Source organism: Rhincodon typus, chromosome 44 (genome assembly GCF_021869965.1).
Source record: "Rhincodon typus isolate 14 chromosome 44, sRhiTyp1.1, whole genome shotgun sequence".
Lineage (NCBI taxonomy): Eukaryota > Metazoa > Chordata > Chondrichthyes > Orectolobiformes > Rhincodontidae > Rhincodon > Rhincodon typus.
In genome coordinates, this window is record NC_063375.1 from 1,491,751 (window position 1) to 1,494,070 (window position 2,320).

General features: G+C 58.9%; 1 protein-coding gene across 1 annotated transcript in view; it reads right to left on the minus strand.

Moving 5' to 3' along the window:
• Positions 1 to 813: 813 nt before the first annotated feature.
• The window catches only part of gnl3l (guanine nucleotide binding protein-like 3 (nucleolar)-like), a 9,316-nt gene continuing 7,809 nt past the window's right edge, over positions 814 to 2,320 (minus strand). Inside the window, exons 9-10 of the mRNA XM_048619945.1 lie at positions 1,952 to 2,132; positions 814 to 1,253 (exon numbers count right to left, since the gene is read on the minus strand). Of these exons, the coding sequence (XP_048475902.1) occupies positions 1,192 to 1,253; positions 1,952 to 2,132 (243 nt within the window). The 3' untranslated portion in view covers positions 814 to 1,191. The remainder of the gene's footprint in view (positions 1,254 to 1,951; positions 2,133 to 2,320) is intronic.

Consider the following 2,320-nt stretch of genomic DNA (forward strand, 5'->3'; position numbering starts at 1 on the left):
CTCGAGAGACGATTTAAAATAAAAAGGATGCGAGATTGAAGAGCGACCGGAAGAGGGGAGAGGGGAGAGGATTTGTCAGCATTTGGCCCCTATCCCTCTAAACCCTTCCTTATCCATGTCCCCATCCAGATGCCTTTTAAATGTTGTCATTGTACCAGCCTCCACCACTTCCTCTGGCAGCTCGTTCCATACACGCACCACCCTCTGCATGAAAAAGTTACCCTCAGGTCCCTTTCCCCCTCTCACCTTAAACCTATGTCCCTCTAGTTTTGGACTCCCCTGCCTTGAGGGGAAAAAGACCTTGGCTATTCACTGTAACCATGCCCCTCACAAACCTCTACAAAGGTCACCCCTCAGCCTCTGGTGCTCCAGGGAAAGAAAAGTCCTAGCTTCTCCTCATAACTCAAGCCCTCCAGCATCGCGGATGGCACCTCGAGCTTTTCGATCAGGGGCACAGAGCACAAGTGCAGGGAAGGGGCCGACCCTGAATGCGTACCAGACATCATCCAGACTTAGCTGGAGGAGAGTATCCAGTTCTGGGCTTACCCCTAGAGAGAGCGAGAGAGAGACACAGAAGAGAGAGACACACAGACAGAGAGAGAGACAGAAACACAGACACAGAGAGGGAGAGGGACAGAGAGAGATGGGCGGGAAAATCAAACAGTATTTGGAAAGGAGCAACGTGCAGGGTTATGGAGACGGTAAATTATTGGCACGACAGACTGGAAGGAGAGGGCAAACCACTGAAAACTGCGTCAACTGGGTGGCTCTGTGCCAACCATGAGAGAAATAACAGGAGGGGAGACCATCAGGTTTTGCCAGGCCATTAGGCCGAATAAATTACATTTATTGCACTGCTACCACAGGACGGAGGGTTAGGGGTGGGGGGAAGAGTCTGAGGTGATGAGGCAGGTCGGAATTGCCCCACAGATGTGACCCCTCCAACCCCCCAAAACAACAAACAAGGTTCAAGGACTCCCAGAGAGCGGGTGGGGGGATTCCGATGTCACACTCTGGGAGTTTCTGTGGAGTCGGGAAGCTGATTCTGAAACATTCCAGGCGATGCTGGGGAGGAGCTGATCGAGTGGGGGAAAAACAGAGGGACCCGCCAGAGCTGTCCTCGGTTTCTCAACCCCGTAACCCCAGCCCCCATTACCGTCCCGCTCTCACAGATCCCTGAGCCATGTCCCGTCAGTCCAGGGAGAGGTCCATAGCGGCAGAGAGAGTGTGGGAAAGCTTTGTAGCCAGTTTATCTGTGAGGAGACATAATGCACAGGGTAAGGGAGTTAGCAGCAGGCCAAGATGCCCAGGCTGGTCAGGGGTCTCAATACATTAGGGGCAGGGGCATTATCCTCCACTCGCTGACCCTCCGACAGCGCCTGCTCCCTCACCCCCCGACAATGCATACTCCCTCAGCACCGACCCTCCGACAGCGCCTGCTCCCTCTGACAGCGCCCGCTCCCACACCCGCCGACAATGCACACTCCCTCAGCGACGACCCTCTGACAGCGCCCGCTCCCTCACCCATCGACAGTGCACACTCCCTCAGCACCGACCCTCCAACAGCGCCCACTCCCTCCAACAGCGCCCCGCTCCCTCACCCTCCCGCAGTGCCCTGCTCCCTCACCGCTGACCCTCCGACAGCGTCCGCTCCCTCACCGCTGACCCTCCGACAGCGCCCGCTCCCTCACCGCTGACCCTCCGACAGCGCCCGCTCCCTCACCGCCGACCCCCCGACGGTGCCCGCTCCCTCGGCCCTGACAGTATGGATAGTTGTGGGTGGCAGGGAGCCCCCTTGTGGTCAGGGCTGGCCAAGTGCAGACAACAAGCAGCAGTGATGCCTACTGAAGTTGAAGTGCCAGACGCCTTGCACTGCTGGCTGGGGGCATCTGAGCCGTCGTCAACTGCATTGTCCAGCGTTACCCTCCACCTCCAACTCGCTGCTGCCCACCTGCCCGTTTCTGCAGCTGCCTCCTGCGCTTCCCCGCTGCTCTCAGTGCCTGCCCCTGGCACAGGGGGTCAATCTGCCCGATCAGCCGCAGGTCCATGATCTGAGGGGCTGCCTCCAGCTTCTCGTCTCCGGCCTTGGCCTTGTCTCTCCGCCCTCCGAGATTCACGTTCACCGTCACCGCCTGCAGGTACACAGCAAGAGTAGGCCATTCGGCCCCTCAGCTCCATGGGCTGATCCTGTCCCATCAACCCGGTCTCCCGTTCTTCCCGCTCTCTTTCCCCCGCTGCAGGCGCAAGTCCCTCCATACCCCTGTTCTCCCCCTCTCTCCCCGCAGGAGCGAGTCCCCCCTGTTCTCCCCCCGCGGGAGCG